At 47.4% G+C, this 17,544-nt stretch overlaps 1 protein-coding gene across 1 annotated transcript in view; it reads right to left on the bottom strand.

Moving 5' to 3' along the window:
* Positions 1-17,544, bottom strand: part of KIAA1549L (KIAA1549 like) — a gene marked incomplete at its 5' end in the record, with an annotated part of 272,381 nt that overhangs the window by 104,926 nt on the left and 149,911 nt on the right. Inside the window, 6 exon segments of the mRNA XM_046643105.1 lie at positions 4,528-4,661; positions 5,481-5,700; positions 8,329-8,444; positions 10,498-11,112; positions 11,536-12,709; positions 12,712-14,090. Coding sequence (XP_046499061.1) covers positions 4,528-4,661; positions 5,481-5,700; positions 8,329-8,444; positions 10,498-11,112; positions 11,536-12,709; positions 12,712-14,090 — 3,638 coding nt within the window.

Here is a 17,544-nt window from a genome sequence, read left to right as displayed (position 1 = left end):
CCAGGTGAGGGATGGGGACCTCTATACACACTACACCCGACGAGGTGAGGGATGGGAACTTCTATACACAGTACACCTGTCCAGGTGAGGGATGGGGACCTCTATACACTCTACACCTGACCAGGTGAGGTACACTTTTTCTTCTTTAATTGTGGTAAAATACACAAAAATTTTACCATTTTAAGTGCACAGTTCAGTGGCTGTAAGTGCATTCACACCGTTGTGCCACCATAACCACTATCCATCTCCAGGACGTTTAATCATCCCTGACGAAAACTCTGAACCTACCAAACAACAACTCTCCACTCCTCCCTCCCCAGCCCCTGGCAACCACCATCCACTTTCTGTCTCTATGAATTTGACAAAACTAAATACCTTTTTTAAGTGGAATTATACAGTATTTGTCCTTTTATGACTGGCTTATTTCACTTAGCATAATGTCCCCAAGGTTCATCCATGTTGTAGCCTGTGTCAGAATGTCTCCTTTTTGAAGGATGAATAAATTCCATTGCATGTACATACACATTTACTTATCCATTCATCTGTGGATGGTCACTTGGGTTGCTTCCACCTTTTGGCTGTTGTGAATAGTGCTGCTCTGAGCATGAGTGTACAAAGATCTGTTCAAGTCCCTTCTTCCCATTCTTTTGGGTATATACCCAGAAATAGAATTGCTGGATCATATGGTAATTCTACATTTAATTTTTTCAGGAACCACCATACTGTTTTCCACAGCAGCTGCACCACTGGAGGTGCCCAAAGGTTCCAATTTCTCCACATCCTTACCAATACTGGTTATTTTCCATTTTCTATCACAGCCATCCTAATATATGTGAAGTGGTATCTCGTGGTTTTGATTTGAATTTCTCTAAAGATTAGTCATGTAGAGCATCTTTTCTCTTATTGGTCATTTGCATATCTTCTTTGGAGAAATGTCTATTCAAGATCTTTGCCCATTTCTTAATTGGGTTATTTGTTTTCTTTGTCTTTTTGGTTTTTTAAGATTTTTTAATTTGATTTTTGTTTCTGAGTTGTAGGAGTTCTTTACATATTCTAGATATTAACCCCTTATCAGATATACGATTTGCAAATATTTTCTCCCATTCTGTGTGTTGCCTTATGATTCTGTCCTTTGATCCACAAAAGTTTTCAATTTTGATGAAGTCCAGTTTATCTATTTTTTTCTTCTGTTGCCCATACTTTTGGCATATATCCAACAAATCATTGCCAAATTCAACATCATGACACTTTTCTCCTCTATTTTCTTCTAAGAGTCCTACAGGTTTAGCTCTTACATTTTGGTCTTTGATCCATTTTGAGTTAATTCTTGTATATGGTATTAGGTAAGGGTTCAACTTCATTATTTTGCTTGTGGATATCCAGTTTTCCCAGTACCACTGGTTAAAAAGACTGTCCCTTCCCCATTAAATGGTCTTGGTACTCTTGTCAAAAATCATTTGACCATATAAGTGAGGGTTTTTTTCTGGGCTCTCTGTTCTGTTCCATTGGTCTGGATGACTGTCTTAATGCCCTTACAATGCTGTTTTGATTATGGTAGCTTTGTATTAAGTTTTGAAATCAGGAAGCGTGAGACCTCCAAATTTGTCCTTCTTTTTCGAGATTGTTTTGGCTATTCAGGGTCCCTTGAAATTCCATATGAATTTTAGAATGGATTTTTCTATCTCTGGAAAAGACTGTCACCAGGATTTTGATAGGAATTGCATTGAATCTGTAGATCATTCTTGGTAATATTGACATCTTAACAATACTAAGTCTCCCAACTCATGAGCACAGAATGTTCTTCCATTTACCTGTGTCATCTCTAATATACTCGTTTTTTTATAGCTAAGAAAAGTGTGACCATTCTTGGTGGCTGCTTAGCACTAGCTCAATAAATAAGAAGAGGTCCACAGGCCTGAGATCAAGGTCATGTCATTGTTCCCTGAAGGTCGTCCCCTGTCCCCAGCAGAAGCAGCCCCTGCAGGGGCACTTTCCCATCACCCCTTTACTCTGGACTCCTGCAGCTTCTGACCTCATCTCTCACTTCCCACTCACCCATGACATGCTTCATTTAGCTAATCAGACCTCTGAGGCTGACGAAATGGAAAGTCGTTGTTTTGCCTACCTAGCATCCATTCTCCCTTCTGCTCTGACAGCACCACGATTCTCCTTGGGGAAACACCTCTTCTCTCCCATCAGTTCACGTGCTTTGGGGAGGGCTGCCCCACCTAAGTTCCAGGAGTAGGCATCTGAGCCAGGCCTAGCAGATTGGGACATTTCATCTCCTTGGTCACAATTACCAGTCCAGAAATGGGCAAATGATTTAAGTGGGTCCAATGAGAGGTAATCCCAGGATTTTGACTGGAATGACACAAAGAAGGTACTTTGGTTCCACGGGACTGTGAACAATAAGGATGAGGCAAACCTGGAGGTGCCAGGGGCCACCCCACGGGGCCTGAGGATGATGCCAGTCCAAGGCAAGGCAAGCCAAGAGATGAAGAGAGACTTTCATGGAGAAGCCATGTAGGCACCTGGATTCAACTGTGCCTGAAGTAAATAAGCTGTGAATCTGTCAGTTACGTGAGCCAATCACTTCCTCTTTTTGCTTAAGCTGTGTGAGCTTCGATTCTGTCCCTTACAATGAAAACAGTCCTAATTGAGTCCACTGTAATCTAGCCCCTAATAGTGATGCTATACAAACAAAAAAACTAGTAAGTCACTTTTTCAACAGCTCTCTAAACAAATTAATTAAATATTCACATGGTCTTATTCCACAAAGGATCCTGGGTGCCCAACAAATTATATTTAATACAACAAAATGGAAAGTAATTAATTGAAAAACAAGGACCTGGAAAAACAGATGAAAGACAACCCCAGGGGGATGGTTAGCAGGTGGGTATCATCTATGCATGACATAGGGGCTAGAGGGTTACAAAGTCCAGGCAACAAATCTGGTTCTGGGCTTCCTGTCAGCCAAGGCAAAAAAGAGAAATAAGGTTAATAAAACAATTCTCCCAATTATCCATTCATTCCAAGAGCTGCTGAAATGTTCAAGAGCATCTAAAATCTACTGAGATGCAATCTTTGAATTGCCTGTTATAGTTTTTTTCTAAGGAAGGTTTGTTACTTGCTTTACAAAGTTCCACCTCGTGGCCCATGACTGTGACACAGCACAAGGGCGGCTCCCCAGGGCCGAGGGCAGCTTATTGATCTGGGTGTCCTTCCCAGGGCCTGATAAATAGCAGGCGCTCAATAAGTCTATGCTTCCGGAACACAACTACAGCATACTCTGCTGCCAAGCTCCAACGAGACCTGTGCACCTGTGAAGATCACAGATCCAATCAGAAAGAAGATCTCGGACAAGGGAGCTGAGTCATACTCCCCACATGAACCTTATGTCTGTGACATGTTTCAAGATCTTAGTTTACTATGAACCCAATCTTAAGGAGATACTTCCATGTGCACTTTGCATGAATCTAGAAAAGGAAAACTGCTCAAATTAAATTGCATGCTTTCTACATCATATTCGCTTTGCTGATAATTCACTTATGCTAAACGTCAATTTTAAAACCACTGGGTTTAACTGCAAAGGTTTTAGTTCTGTAAAAACAGAGACATTAGATAGTACACTTAATTTTAGAGAAATTTAGGGGCTGGAGGAGTATATCATTAAGAAGCATCTGTCTTTAGTGGGATGTTATCTATATAATTGCAAACAATGGGTCTGAGAAAGGCTTTTGGCGGGGCAGGTCTACTATAAGCCCAGGAAGCTGAAATACAGTGCACCAGAAGTGAGAATTCCTGGGAAAGAACTCATGTGTTTGCCATGTTTCATAGTATAGCATAGTGGGTAAGACTATGGGCTTTGCTTCAAGTCCTTGTTCCATTCTTTACCAACCATGTGACCTTCTGGAAGTTTCTGAACGTCTCCCTCAGTTCCCTCTTCTGTGAGATGGTGCTAATACCTCAGAGGGGTGTCTTGGCTGTTATGCAGCAAAACATCTGTAAAACACTTAGCACAGTCCTGACACACAGAAAGCCCTAAATATATATACACAGCGTGTGTGTGTGTGTGTGTTTAAAGTAAGGTGATTGCTCATGTGACTGTCTGGAAAATAACTCAATGCAAATCGCAGAACAGGCAAATCTTGGTGAGTTTAATTATTTAGAACTGATCATCTTAGAGTAGACATTGGGCATATATAGCATACCTAGTTCAATTTTTAAAATAATAAATGTGTCCAGAAGACCTGAGGAAGCTTCACATTTTATACTTATTTAAATATAAAATCCCAAACCACAGCAGGTGATAGTGACACAGCATCCTTCCTGTCATGGCCATCCCCCAGACATCCTCACCAGGAGGGACTGACTTGACTTCGTTGTCCCAGAGTGGCACCTCTGTCTACATCATATGCCTGAAGAGCATCAGGCAGCTGTGAAACGGGGAACGAAGTCGCTTCTTGCCCACACTTGCATTGCGGTTGGCCTCCATCAGCCACACGGCTGAAGTGCCCTCCTCCTCACCTGAATCGTCAGGTTGCTGTTGGTGTTTAGGACTTTCCTCTCGGCGTCCTGGAAAGCCTTCTGCAGCCTCTGTTCCATTGTCTGAGCGAATCTGCAGGACTGTATGTTGTCAGACTGGCTCACAAACTGCAGCACTGGAAGGAGAGGAATGACAGCGCTCACCACAGTTCTGTGACCTGGCTCCTTGGCCTTAACAGCAGTCATGATATGAAACAACACAATTTTAGGTAAGAGAAATCAGGCAAATAAGGACAGACAGGTTTGGCTTTAGTTTTGAAAGTGGCTCTTAAAATGATTTATAACAAAATAATTAAAAGCACGACTGAACCTGAGATTCCCTCCGATGCAAAGGATTTTGTGGTGTCATTCAATCGGGATTTGTGGACATCTGCTCCAAGACTGATAAAAATACCCTAAGACAGACATGTCTTCTATTTCTTTGGAGGGAAAAATCTACTGAAATGCATTACTACGTTGATTGAGCCTTTCAATTCCAATGGTTTCTCCACTCTTGTGGTTTGGAAACCACAAGATCAGAAACACCAAAGAGCTTGAAAGAAAGACGCCAAGGCCTAAGCTCTGAGATGCTGATTCAGGTAAGTGGAACACGTTGCTCCAGGGCACAGATTTTGTGAATGCTCAACTCTCATCAGTATCCACTGGTAATACAGAAAAAACACAAAGTACAGTATTTGGTGCTTATAAAGTACTAATTATATAAACTTGGAAGGAAGACTTCTGTGAAGGAATATTTCTAATAAATCCAAGGTTGGAAGAGTCTAGGCTGATGTGCAGGGAACTCACATTTTTGGTTAGCAGGGTCCTTTGAGGAAGGTGCACAGGGACGTTAAGAGATGACGGAGCAGCTAGCAATGGAGTTTTTAAACAAGTGTGCTCCTCGAACATCCCTGATCCCAGAACAGACAGGAGCCCTCTGTTTCTGAGTTACTTGCCTGTTTTCAGCTGGAAGTAGCCTGCGGGCTGGGGGTTCCACGGGGAGGCGAGCCCTGCCACAGACTGCAGGTTTGGGGTGTGCTGCTTCAGATCTGCAGTGACGTTGCTGACCCCATAAACACCCAGCACTGCGATCACTGCGGCAGGCAAGTACACCAGCCTCCCTTTGGTAGCATAATAACCAACGGTGATGTTATGAGAATGTTCCAGAATGTCCACCTACAAGACAAATGGACCCACAGAACTCAGTGTTTATTTCCACAGTACGTTAAGCTCTTCTTGGTGTTTCTTAGAACTACAAATGTTATTTAGCATGGCTGGGCAATAGGATGTTCTCATTCAACAAATATTCTAACAATCCTATAAAGCATAGTGGATTGGCAAGTCTCAAAATATCAGAATACAATTTATATCGAACCTACAATTGTATACAAAATACAATTTATATCGGAATAGAATTAAATCTGTGGTCTCTATTTGGATTCCTTAAGCGCCCCTGTATAACCCTGTGAGCACCAAGCATCACTCAAGGAGGTGACAGGAGACGGCGGCAAGAGAGAGTTCCAGGGAACAGAATGCTGGGGAAAACAGCTTTATTATATTTCTCATCTTTTACGAAGATTAAAAGGCAGAACTGCTGGGCTAAGTGGGGGTACTTTCAGGAAAGGGGTCATGGAGTAAATGAGGCGAATTCCTCTCTCTAGAAGCTGAGTGAAGAATTGTTCAGACTTAACTCCATCCTTGGTTTGTGAGTTGGTTGGAGGCCAAGGCGGGATGGGCTGTAGAGAGTTTCTCTTTCAGTTGAGTCCTAAGGGATGCTGATAATCTGAGTTCTTTCTGACACAGCTGGAAGATTCTGAAGCTTTTCATTTTATTCTTATTTTGTTTTGCTCTCTTGGTGTTTTACATTAATAGTTCAGGGTGTTTTAAATACCCACTTCCCCCCTCTTACTCTTGAATCTCCATTACGAGTGGCACGAGTATTTGCCAAAGACACCAAGACCACTGGTTCTCCAACAGGCTGGATATTCTTTTGGCTCCTCCACACTGTGTGCTCTCCACAACTTTGTCTCCTACAGGTGATGTTCAGACGACTTTAGGTGAAACAAGAGATACTTCTGGAAGGAACGTGGACAGCACACTACTCCATTCCAATCCTTCTGCACCCCTCAAGGAGCAAGTCTCAGTTTGGGGATTATTTCAACACCTCTCTCATCCAGCCTGGGTGTCTAGTGGTTAAGATCCAGCGCTCTCACCACCTTGGCCCAGGTTTTTCCCCAGCTCAGGGACCCACACCACCTGTCTGTCGGGTGTCACACCATGGCGGCTGTCACACTGTGGTGGCTGCGTGTGGCTGTGATGCTGAAAGCTCTGCCACCAGGATTTCAAACTCCAGCAGTGTCACCCATGGTGGACAGGTTTCAATGGAGCTTCCAGACTAAGAAAGACTAGGAAGAAGGACCTGACCACTCACTCGTGGAAAAATTGGCCATGAAAACTCTGTGAATAGCAGCAGAGCATTGTCCGATAGAGTGCTGGAAGGTGAGAGGATGGCGCAGCAAGACCTGGACAGGGTTCTGCTCCATTGTACACAGGGTCACTAGAAGTTGGAATTGACTCAATGGCACTAAAAAAAAAAATCTTGCTAATTGTATTTTAAACAAACAAACAAAGGGACACCAAGCTCAGCCATAGAGCCTCCTGCAAGGAACAATGTCTAGCTTAAATTTAACAAGATGTTCCTATTATTCTCATTTTTATGATTACTTTTTACTTGTGGCAAATAATCCTGATTTCCATTTAGGATGGCAATATCAAATATCCTTTCTAAAGAAATGTATTGAAGTTTAAAAAATGAGCTAATTTTTAAAAAACTAATATGTACTAACTGTCACAGTGGTCTGCGATGATATGCAGAAAAGGCAAAAACTGTGAAGGTAGTTTGCAAATGACCAAAGTTTAGTGAAAACTATCAGGCAACCAAATGGGAACATGCACACTTTCGACTTTGAAATAACGTTTCTGGTGCAGAAACCACAGATGCTTCTCATGGGATGCATTTCTTTCTTTCTTTTTTTTCCCTCAGAATTATATAAAAGAGGCTGACAGTGACCAATGAACTAGGTTCCCAAACCTCATTCCTTTTCTTGGGGGTGTGGGGACCACTAAGCTGCAGGCAGCTGGAGAACAAAGCTTCAAGGGAAGAGACAGAGCAACATTGCTAAGTGGGGCAGAGGGTCGTCCACTGGCTGCCAATCGCATTTACTGCTTTAAAACTTGGAGTCAAACCAAAAGAGCACAAAGCAAGGCCTCCATCGCGTGGACGATGCTAGCCATCGAAATCGGCTAGCAGTCATTAAACAGTACTTGGCATTAAAGCATTTGGAGAGAAAAAATGTTTACTTCCCCATCTGCGGCTGGCAATTTAAGCAAAGCTGGATTCAATTTACAAGTCAGAATAATTTTTAAATGTCCAGAAATAAATCACCAACTCTTTACAACGCTTAGGAAGAGAAAGGGAAAAGCAATGGGTGGTTTCTGGAGAATTACACTAACAATACTAAATACATTCCCCAAACAACAGGCTAAAGAGACAATTTAAAACAGTATATCCAGGCTTTAAAAAGAAAAAACATAGACATAAGGCCATTAGCCTCAATTTTCCGTCTCAAAATGTGACCTTTTTCTGCAGCCACCATGCATTAGCTATTAGCCAAAATGAGCAAGATCCTCCTTCTGGCCAGTGTGACTATGGAACCCAGGGAGGAGGAGAACGATCTGAAACCTACTTGGGACCCAGGAGGAAGACGTGCAGGGACTGGCTGATTACAAAACCAAGGGTCTTACGTGAGCCGAGACGTCACCCTGGTGGAAGGCCTTCCGCAAGGCCTGCGTGAGCCCTCTGGCTATATTGAGCTTTAAGGTTTCACTGCTCTGCACTCTCCTTTGGGTCAGAAAGAGAACTGTGGGGAGAAGAGAAGCGCGGCAATCAGCTGAGGCCACAGACCTTCCAATCACCCAGCCCCACCACCACCTTCTGCAGCTTCTGAGCGAAGCTGCTGAGTGCAGGTCCACCAACAACAGGGGGCCCTGGGGAAGCAGCTCTGTTGGGCCCACTCAAGGCCTAAGGAAAGAAGGCCTGGCCATTTGGGTGGCCCTAGTGGAGAGAGAGCTAGAATGCTGGTGGCACTTCATTTCTGACCAATGCTGCCTCTGACTTTGGAAGTTGGGCTCAGCGGTGCCTGCCCTGAGGGTCTGCATGCAAGGACATTCCCTGGGCAGCATTCCCAGAGGGCCTACCTAAGTGCAGGCCCTGAGCAGGTGCTGTGGCCTAAACAGCCCAGAATCAGGAAGGTGCAGTCCCCACCCCACAAGTGGGACAGAGACAGGGTTGGAGACCTGAGACAGAGAAGAGGCATCTGCGATTGCAGGTGATGGCGCTATTGGAGGGGAAGCCTAAGATGCTGCTGGAGGCCCCAGGAGAAGCATCCAGTCCCGACCTGGGCAAAGGGGTGGGGATCAGGGAAGGCTTCCTGGAGGAACTGAGCTTCCGCTGAGTCCTGAAGGATAATGGGAGTGAGCTGGCTAAGGTGGGAGGGACTGCCCCACCCACACCCACCAGAGGAAAGACAGTGCCAAACAGAGCGGAGGGAAGTGACTATTTCAGAACACAAGCTTAGGCTTGGTCCTGGGGCGACAGGAAGTGAAGGGTTTTAAGCTAAGGCATGCATTTCAGAAGGTTCCCTTGACTGCAGACTGGAGAACAGATTGGAGGGGGGAGTCCGGAGGCAGAGAGATAAATCTGGCTGTTGTTGCAGAAATTTAGGTGAGCGACGATGACAGTGTGAACGAGGGAAGAGGCGGTGGGGGTGGAGAGAAGGGGCACCTTCTCTCAGGAGGCAGAACTGAAAGGAACTGGTGACTGATTGGGGGTGGCTTGGGGTGAGGGGCTTGTGAAGAAGGGGCGGGGAGGATGTTCCAGACTTCTGCACCTAGCGGCTGGGGCCATCCGCCCCTCAGAGGAGGAAGCACAGATCTGGAGGGAGAGGAGGGGGAGTGGAAAACCAGATGGTATAATTTCTTGAGAAATAGAAAGAGACACTGTACTTTCTGCGATGCCTAGTTTCACAATTTCCCGTTTTAGAGTAGGCTATGTCTTGAGATATAATTTCACTTAATTCTTGGTGGGGTGAAGAGGAAGGCAGGATGCGAGCATCCAAGGCTGGCATGCTCTTTCCAGTAACGTGTCTAACGCTCTTCACGGCACACTGCCACGCGGCCCGAGCGCCATCCGTTTGGCCTGCCTGCTGCACTGGGAGGGGGGCTGCAAAGACAGCGCCCAGCACCCAACTTTGTCAAGAAGGTCTCCTTGTTTTAAGACCAAAGGAGATCCCAGGCACCCACAGAGAGTACCGCGGCTGTACCTTTAGTATCTGCTGATTGAGAAAATATGAGACAAAAAGCCTTTCTGATTTCTGCGGTACCTCCCAAGATTTTGTATTTTACTAATCACATCCTTCACTCATGTGGGACATCACTGACTTGCTCTACAGGCAAAATTCGGTGTGCATTTGCTTTCTCAGAGTCACTGGCAGAACAGGTTTGCCAGGGCCTCTGATACCAGGACTGATCCCAGGACTAAAATCTGTGTCCCTTAACACTCTTTCCTCTGCTCCGTCACTGCATGAAGATCAGGGGTTCTCAGCCTCGGCATGGCTGGCACTTTGGGCTGGATTACTCTTTGTTGTGAGACTGTCCTGTGCCCTGCAGGATGTTTAGCAGCCTCCCTGGTCTCCGTCTCACTAGATGCCAGGTGCACCCTCCTTGTCCTCCAAGTTGTAGACACCCAAAAACGTCTCCAGACATGGCCAAACATCCCCAAGGGGGTGGGGAGGGCAGGGAGCAAGAGCACCCCTGGTGAGAATCACTGGTCTCAAAGAAATCTAATACTTCTTTTTCTCTGAGGCGGGGATGAGCTTGCTGCTCTTCAGTAAAATCAGGATGGCGGACTCTTACCTGTCTTCACCAGGAGCTTGCTGGACATCTGACACTCCAGGTTGGACGCCACTCTGCCTGTCGTGACCACAGCAGTCGACACGGCGGGACGAGCAGCATCTGTGTTTTCTGCTGGCACAGGTGGCAGCCGCGTCGCCCTCACGGGTGCGGTAATGGACGTCAAGGCCGCTGGGCCTGTCAGCGGGCGTGTGGTGGACGCCCTGGGACTGTCTGGCTGGGCGGGGGTTGGGAGGCCTATGTGCATGGCTTGTGGTTTCCTGGGGAGGTGTGTTGTGGACAGGAGGCCAAAGGCAGTGCCCACATCCCCCTGCATGGCTGTGTGAGCACTCACAGGGGGTGCCGTTCTGGCAGACATGTAGGCTGCTGTGAACAAGAAGGCTGGATGGGCTGCCCCCGGTGTCACCTTTGGGCCAGATGCTGCAGTGTTGGTGACATTTTTAGCTAGAGCAGTGGTCAAACTGCTCTTGACTAATCCTGAGGCCACAGCTGAAGAGCTGCCGCCAGTACCCTTAGCAACTAGAGCTGCAGACATGGCCGGTGGGCTTGGTTTCCTCCAAAACAAGGTGGCTGCTGCTGCTGCTGTTGGTTCTGCCTTGGACGACACTGAGGAGTCCACTGCAAAGAGAGAAAAAGCAAAGTCTGTCATTGGCCCACAGTGCACAGGTCCCTTGTCATGGTGATGAATGGATGTAACTTATGGGTTTGCTCGGGTGAAAAGTCTCTGTGTTCTTGAATTTAGGCAAAACAGCCTTAGGCTCATTAAGTTGATTAACCATAATGAGAATGCCACTTATAGCAAAGCTACAGTTGGTAATAAGGACGCTTGAATTGTAAATACTTTCCAAAAAATCAACTCAGCAGAGAATCAAGGACATGCCTAGTGGGGCTGCTAACTCAGTCTCCATCCTGAAAGGGTGTGCCTGCTCCTTCTGAGCAAAGCGGGGTGCCTGTGTTGAGCTTGAAGATGCTTTGGCCATTGAAGCAGCCACACCTATTTTTGAGTGCCAGGAAACAAACTACCTGCATTAGTGGCTGCACCTGTCCATTTCTCAGGGTGCTGAGAAGCCAGCAGTACTTTGGATGGGGTCCTGAATAAGGCGCTGGTTGAGAGAGGAGGAGACTCAGCAGCAGAGAGGTATCTCAGGATACTCTGGAATGGTGTGGAAGCATTTATCACAGGAGATGGATGGATGTCACTGGGAATTTGGGAATTTGTATCTATTCCACTGGAAAGCATGTCCTGCAAGCTAGCTGTGGAACTTAGACTTGGAGAAGTCAACAAGAGAGGCTGTGCTGGATGGGCAGGCCGCTGCAGGTGGTGGTGAGACACAGACCGTTGACTTGTAGGTGGGTAATCTTCAACCTCAGCTGTTTGGAAATCTCCCAAATGGTTGTTATTGTTTATGGACAAGAAGTCTGTGTGGTTCCCAACCACAGCAACATCTGACTGTTGAAAGGGTTGGTTGGAGCTTGTGCCAAGGACGGGATCCCGAATGCCAAAGGCTTCTGCAGGTGGTAGATGCCCAGTGGTATCTTTGACAGCTTGAGATTTGATTGTACTGGCAGCTGACGTTAAACCGCTGGCAGCAGTAGTTGAAGCTGAATGAGTTTTCCAACTTGTGGAGTTAATTACATGCTCATTTAAGTCATAATTCATTTGCTGCAGCAGGCCATACATTGTTGGTTCTGTGGGAAGGGATCCCGTTTCTGGCGAAAGAGAACTCCAGAAAACATCTATGATGGCTGTCTTTGTCCCGTCTCCTGTTGCTGAGAAATCATAGACCTCGCCAGAGGAGGGAAATGCTGTCACCTGTTTGGAAGCTGAAACTGGCAACTCAGAATGGCCCATCGCAGCTGTGAGAGTCTCTGGCTTGGTGCTGGAAAAGCTGGGAGATGGGGAAACAGTCTGGGAGGATCGTACAGAGGGGATGGAAGGTGGAGGTAATTGTGAAGGAAGGAGAAGCGTTCTTGGTGTTGTAACGACAGTCGATGGAACGTGATCAATGCTAAAAGTAGAAGTGAGTCTATTTACAATGTGAAGACTGGGAATCTCCTTACTTAGATGCATCTGGAGAGCAACTGTCAAATTTGCCTCTTCATTTTTCTTTAGAACAGCTGTCAGGCCCTCTTCTTTGTGCGGGGGAAAAGTCCAAGCTGAAGGAAGAAGACCAGGAAATTTGCTTGAGAGCAGGAAGTCTGTAGCTGCAGCAGGAGGGATCCGGCGTCGCCCTCCTCTTGAGGAGTTGGCATTCGGGGCACGGCAGAAGGGGAGGCATGATTCTGTGCCTGCTGGAGGAGAGCCCGCGTGGCGGGAGGGTCTGCTGCCCAGCTGTCTGACAGCGGTGCAGGAACCGCCCCGGAAAGGCTGGCTTGCCCTTGGCTGGACGTGGTGAGAGGCGGAGAGAAAGGCACCACAGGGGAAAATGAGTGTCCTGCCGAAAGGGTGGGCCCTTCGGAATTCTCAGGAGCTGGGGACAGGAGTGGGGGCTTAGCAGAGTTGTCTGCAGTAGCAGGCACTGGCTTTCTGCTGGTCCTTTCTACTGCTGCAGACCCCACAGTCTGGGAAAGTGAAGGCCTGGCCTCTCGGATGGCTGCTGCTGCTCCATTCCTGAAAGCTGGCAAAGACACCCGTGTGTGCACTCTTTCAGCCACCTCAGCTTCCACTGGCGGGGCGGCTGCAGGACTGGAGGCGACTTTCAACACTGACCAGGAGGGGGTTTCACCCGGAAGCTGAAGACGTCCAGGCCGCAGGGGAGGGGGAGACAGATGGGCCAGCTGTGCCTCGGAGCTCAAAATCTCACGTGTGGGGGAGCCTGCTGAGTGAGGACGCTCTGTGGGGAAAGGCTCAGAGTACTGCTCTGTGGAGGATCCAGACAGACCTAGACGAGGCATGCCTAGCGAATGCCGGGCATTTCTGGACGGAGCATGGCTCATTTTCTCGGCAGATGGGCTTAAGGGATTAGCTCTGCTTTGACTTGAAGAGGAGTTAGTCAGGGCTGTTTGGGGGAATAAAGGCACTTTGGTGGGTCGCTCTGCTGGCTTAGAAAAGATGATGGAATGAGGTGAGACTGGAGCCAATGGGGAGGATGAAGCTGAGGGGAGCAGTGGGAGAACGTCTGACCTTGGGGAACGCTGTTTTGAAATGAAAGGAGTCCCTACCCACACTGGCTGAGAGAGGAGGACAGCGCTCAAGGCTGACACTGATGGGAGAGTGGACAACCCGGGGAGCATGCTGGTGTGGGGCAAACCTGACACGGCAGCTGCTTCTTTTCCCCCTTGAGGTCCTGGCTGGGCCAAAGACTCAGAGGAATCCTTGGGAGGCTTGAGGGAGGTGCTGTGTCCACTTCCTTGGTACGAGGGAGAAGGGAAGTCCCCGTGAGCCCTGGCTCTGCGCTGGGTCCCGGGCTCAGGTGCTCGGGTGAGCAGCAGCACGCTGGCGTTGTCAGGGGACGGTCCCAGCGCACTCCTGATCCTGTCCACTGCCGAGGAAGACTGGACTTCTGAGAAAGGCCATGTTGGTGACATCGGTAACAATTTCCCGTGAGGAAATGGCTCTGGGGTGGGGGTGACAGTGGCCTGTAGATTGTCTGTCCCTGTGAAACAAAAGATCAACCAGTCAGGCCTCAGATAACCGTTAAGTACCTGCTGTGGGAGGTCCTGGAGAGAAGGGGGAACAAGAGAGGGCCACGCGCTCAGACCTCACGGAACTTCTACCCCAGCACAGAAGACTCATTAACACACTCAAACAATGAGTTCAGTGATGATGACACGCAAACGCTGCAGCTAACCTCCAGGGCAGGGCTGGCGAGGAGTCTCTGAGGGATGGATGGTTAAGCAAAGACGGGGAAGACACCTTGTGTTTTAAATCGTTTTTCTGTACCACCCACAAGGGTTGCACTGTGAAAGCCACAGTCTGCATCAAAGAAGGACGTATCTTCCTGCCATGGCCAGCGACACCAAAATACACCTCATCCAAGAACCCAAAGTGGAGAATAAAAGGACTGTGTGTCTGAGGGAGATGTCTATTCAGGACCCGAAGGCATCTCAAGCAGAATGACTGGGGTCACCTATGTCTAGTAGATGGCACCCAGGAGACAAATTTATCTTGCTGGATTTAAAAGGATTTCTGACACTATCATTCATGCCATTCAAATAGCAAAGGGGATGTCTTTCAGATTAGCCTATTTCCGAAAGAAGAACTATTCACATCCCACCCAGGACTAGAGTCGCTGCTCACAAGGCCTGGTGGTGCTGAGAGCACCTGCAGAGATACAGACTGTTGAAGCTACAGTGAGAAACTGTGGGCAGAAAGGCAAGTGGACAGGACACAAAGTGGCGACCCCACCGGAAAGGAGGCAAGGGAACAACTGGTCAGAAAGCTGGAAATTTCACACTCAAGAAGAGAAACAGGAGCTGGCCCAGTGGTGTAGCGGTTAAGTCTGGCTCACTCTGCTTTGGCAGCCCAGGATTCACAGGTTGGAATCCTGGGCGTGGACCACTCGTCAGCCATGCTGTGGCAGCAACCCACATATAAAGTAGAGGAAGACTGGCACAGACGTTAGCTCAGGGCTAATCTTCCTCAAGCAGAAAAACAAAAAAAATCAAGAAAGATTGGCAACAGATATTAGCTCAGGGCTATTCTTCCTCACCAAAAAAAGGAAAAAAGGAAGAAGAAGAAGAGAAACCACCACCTGCCTACTGATTCTCTGGTGTCCCTTCCCATGGTTCTGTGGTGTGGATGGTGTTGATGACCCCAGAGGTGGCTAGACTCCCTTAAATAATAATTCAAATTAAAAAGAAAGAAAAAGTACTTCTAGAACTTTCTACATTACTAGCTAAAAACATTAGAACCATCTGACAGAAACAAACAAGTCAAGAGTTTGAAGTCAGAAAATCTGGTTTGAAGTGGAGTACGGGGATGGAGGTGAAGATGGGTGAATGCACAGGAGCAAATCCGGATTCTAGAACAACCATTCTGGCTATGGGGTGAAGAATAGACTGGAAAGGGCAAGAGTGGATGACAGGAGGCCAGTGAGGAGACACCCACAGTGGTCCAGGCATGGGATGAAAGGAAAGTGGTAAAGAGGAGTTGAGCCATGGTAGCAGACTGAAACAGATCATCCTTCATGGTCCCTTTCAATTTTCAGAGTTCAGGATAATGCTTGTGTTTGTCCATGTTTAATGGCTGCAAATTCTCCTATATGCCTCCCGCTGAGAGGCGAGGGGTGTGTGCCCTCCCCTTGAACCTGAGCAGGCTTGAGACTGTTCAACCAATTAGACTCTGGCAGAAGTAACGCCATCGTCATGAAAGGCCAGGCAGCTTTCACTTGGTTTCTTGGAAGGCCTGCTCTCCATATGCTCCCTCCTGGAACCCAGCCTCCACTCTGTGAGCAGCCCAAGCCACATGGAGAAGCCACGTGTCAGCACTCCAGTCAAAAGTCCCAGCCGAGCCAAGCTTCCCAGTCAGCCCAGCCCAGGCAGCAGACAGCGAAGGAAGAGGCCTCTGGATAATTCGAGCCCCCAACCATTTGAAGCACCCCGGCTGTCTGGGTCTTCCCTCCTGAGCTCCTAGTCATCATGAAGCAGAGACAAGCAATCCCCACTGCGCTCTGTCTGAATCCCCGAACCCATGAGCATAACACAATGACAACACTGAGCCTGGGGAGTCTGCAGCGCAGCAGTGGTGACCGGCACAGGACAGGGCTGGGTGCCTCACTTCTGGGAAGTGAGTCTCTATAGCTTTAATTAGATTCTCAAAAGGATTCAGAAGAAGAAAAACAGTTAAGAACTCTTAATTTCAATGAAAACTACTTCTGTTTTATATGCAAGATTTAAAAATTATGTCAATGCTAATAAATAAAATATATCTATATTAATTAAAGTTGTGTCATAGAAGGGATAAGAAGGAAAGAAAAATTTTGAGGAGGGAAATGAGTGGTAGATGGTATTTATTAAGAAGAAAGTGAAGGTAATTGGGAGAAGCAAGGCAAAACCGAATTACAGAGAGCTTAAAACACACTCGAAGGAAAGCAGTGAAGTAGAAGTTGATATAGGTGGTGTCTTGCACGGATGCTGAGGTATCCCCATGATCTTTGTCTCTTGGTAGTAACATCTTGGTGTGACCCTCTCCTCGAGTATGAGCAGAACCTGAGACTTGCTTCTAACGAGCAGAACATGGTAAAGGTGATGGCACGTCGCTCCTGTGCTTGTATCATCTTATCTAAGACTATCTCGCTGGCAGACTTGCTCTCCATCAAGGAGAGCCACACTGGGAAAGCCCACGTGGCAAAGATCTGTGGGTGGCTTCTAGAACTGCAGGCAGTCTCTAGGAACTACAAGTGGCTGCTCAGAGCTGAGAGTGGCCTCCAGCTGACAGCCAGCGAGAAGCCAGGGCCTTCAATACAGCAGCCACAAGGACATGAGTTCTGCCAACAACCTGAGTAAACTCGGAAGTGGATCCTTCCCAGGCACGCCTTCAGATGAGAACATGGCCCAGCTGCAGTGACGACTGCCACCTTGTGAGCCCTTGTGCAGAGGACCCTTGTGCAGAGAAGCTGCGCCCAACCTCTCGACCCTGAAAACTGAGATAGTAAGTGTATGTTGTTTTAAGATGTGAAGATAGCAACAGAAAACTAATGCAGGTAGGAAGGACGGGGCTGTGGAAGCTGTATGGCGAAGCAGGAGTGCAGGAGGAAGGATGGAGCACAAGGCACCACAGCTGAAGAGTAGCAAGAGGGATGGTCAGAAGTGGCCATCAGGATAGGAAGAAAGTAGCAGAAGTTACTATGTTTGTTTGGAACATCACAGAGAACAAGCCGTGAAATTAAAACTCTAACACAGCACCTGGGACTCAGAGGAAGTTATCTAAAGAGAGAAACAAAGCCACAGAGGCAAACAGCAGACACATTAGAATGTTGCTATCAAACAGGTTGGACTCTTCTGTTTAAATCCGTTTTTTTCAAGGAAAAAACCCCCCACACCATTCTAATCAAATTACTGAGTTCTTATTTTTCTCAATGAACTCCCATTGACTCTCCAATCTCTTCC

The sequence above is a fragment of the Equus quagga genome, chromosome 17 (genome assembly GCF_021613505.1).
Source record: "Equus quagga isolate Etosha38 chromosome 17, UCLA_HA_Equagga_1.0, whole genome shotgun sequence".
In the NCBI taxonomy this organism is placed as follows: Eukaryota; Metazoa; Chordata; class Mammalia; order Perissodactyla; family Equidae; genus Equus; species Equus quagga.
This window is presented reverse-complemented; position numbering and strand designations above follow the sequence as displayed.